Source organism: Fulmarus glacialis, unplaced genomic scaffold (assembly GCF_000690835.1).
Source record: "Fulmarus glacialis isolate BGI_N327 unplaced genomic scaffold, ASM69083v1 scaffold22418, whole genome shotgun sequence".
Classification (NCBI taxonomy): Eukaryota; Metazoa; Chordata; class Aves; order Procellariiformes; family Procellariidae; genus Fulmarus; species Fulmarus glacialis.
The window spans coordinates 12,269-14,085 of record NW_009227868.1 but is presented as its reverse complement, the minus strand read 5'-3'; the positions used below and the strand labels follow the sequence as shown (position 1 = coordinate 14,085).

Sequence of the window (1,817 nt, the reverse complement as noted above, 5' to 3'; positions counted from 1 at the left end):
CTTAGGATTTCTTTGAGAACGTACCATGTAATTCCTAGCTTCTATACTAGCACACAGTAGGTAATAATAAGATGGTTAATTTAACGTTTTTTGAACAGTAATGTCCGCTTGTGCACCATGGAGTATCTTGAACTTCTCTTATTTTTATTAAGGTGAAAAATTGATAGGAAGAGACAAGCCAATGACTTTGAGAGGTTGCAGTGGAAGTGAGTTGTGTGGATAACTTTTAAGGCGGAGGACTTAAGTGTTTGTACCATGGAATTAGAAAAGAACAGCGATGTTAAAAGCAAAAGGAGATGCTTCAATCAGACTTCACATCTTTTTTCTTATTCTGAGGAAGCTGAGCACATGCTCGTCAGAGACATTGCAGCAGGAGCTAACCACTTGGGTTTTGGCCAGGCATGTTCTGTCAATGTTTCAGAATTGAAGTTGTCAGAGGAAAGCTTACCTTATTTAAGTTCATCTTTAGATGCAGATATTGAAATGTACAATAAAAAGAGAATGGGAATTTGCTGTGCACAGGTAGATGAAAGCAAGAAAGAAGCTGATCTGTTGGGAAGGGCATCTGACAATATGCACTTTAATTGCGGGGTGTGTGATGATTGCAGACAAAGCCATTTAGGTGAAGATTCACAGCTGGAGTATCTCAGTGCTAATGAGCAAGATTTTGATGATAGGAATAGCTCAAGAGAGTTTTCTGAGCAAAGGGAAACTATGGGGATCGAAACGTTAAAGCTGATAGATCCAGTTCATGAAGTTCCAGGGGGTGTAGCTGCAAAGGAACAAAATCTCGTTGACGTGTCGGAAGATTATTCTCCTGCATCTGAGTGTGACGTAGGTGACCGGACCTGCCCAGAAGCAGCTACACCAGAGCTTCCCCACCTGCTTCAGGACTCTCTGTCTCTGCCAGATTGCAATGGCGTGACTTGTGATCATCAGGAAGTGCAAACAGAGTATCATAGTGTTGTTTGTGGAAGCATACTTGAAAGTTGTACTTGTGGGAGTAAAGAAAGGGTCTGTCCAAATCTGCTTGTTCGTGACAGTTTAGAAAATGGAGAGGTGAAAGACATCCCACTGATTGACGGCACGCTGCCACCCCGAACGGCTGCAAGTGAAGTGTCTGAAAACAATGACAGACACATTCACAGCAACTCGGTGAAGCAAGACAGTCCTTTACTGTCACCACAGGAGAGGGCCCCTGCAGTAGCCACGCGATTTTGCAAACGTGCAGGGGACTCCGATTTCTACAGTTGCGAAGAATCTGGTGTGTGCGCACGTGGTGCCAGCTGCATTGACTGCACTGCAAAGGATGCTGAAACCCAATTTCCAGTCTCTGCAATTCTCACTAGCGAGAATCCCTTTTTTGAGGTGGAAGTTGCAGATAAATCCTCCCGTGGAAATACCAGCTGTCTAAACTCGGAGTTGGAACATCGTGACAACTTGAAAAACATTACCAGTGACTCTACGGTTAACCAGGCTGTTGATGTGTGCTCTGATTTTAGAGCTTGCTTTACAACAAGCAGAAGTACCAGTGCTCAGGTTTGTCTCTCGTCCAGGGCTATTAATACAGAGATAACAATGATGAACAAATCTCGACCCGTGGGATGGCGCCGTGAAACCTGTGCAGACGTTGCTTGCAATACAGACTGGTCATGTGGAGCTGGTAGTGCAGTGCAAATTCGGCCACAGCTTACTGAGATGCTGGAAAAACACTCAGATGGCAATACTGCAACAGCTGAAAGAAGCTCACAAATTCAGGTAACTGAAAAAAAAAAACAAAAACCCACAGCCAAACGATTTTGATATATAGACCTTTT

General features: G+C 43.8%; 1 protein-coding gene across 1 annotated transcript in view; it reads left to right on the top strand.

Moving 5' to 3' along the window:
• Positions 1–255: 255 nt before the first annotated feature.
• The window catches only part of RBM44 (RNA binding motif protein 44), a gene marked incomplete at its 3' end in the record, with an annotated part of 8,894 nt that continues 7,332 nt past the window's right edge, over positions 256–1,817 (top strand). Inside the window, exon 1 of the mRNA XM_009583303.1 lies at positions 256–1,758. Coding sequence (XP_009581598.1) covers positions 256–1,758 — 1,503 coding nt within the window. The remainder of the gene's footprint in view (positions 1,759–1,817) is intronic.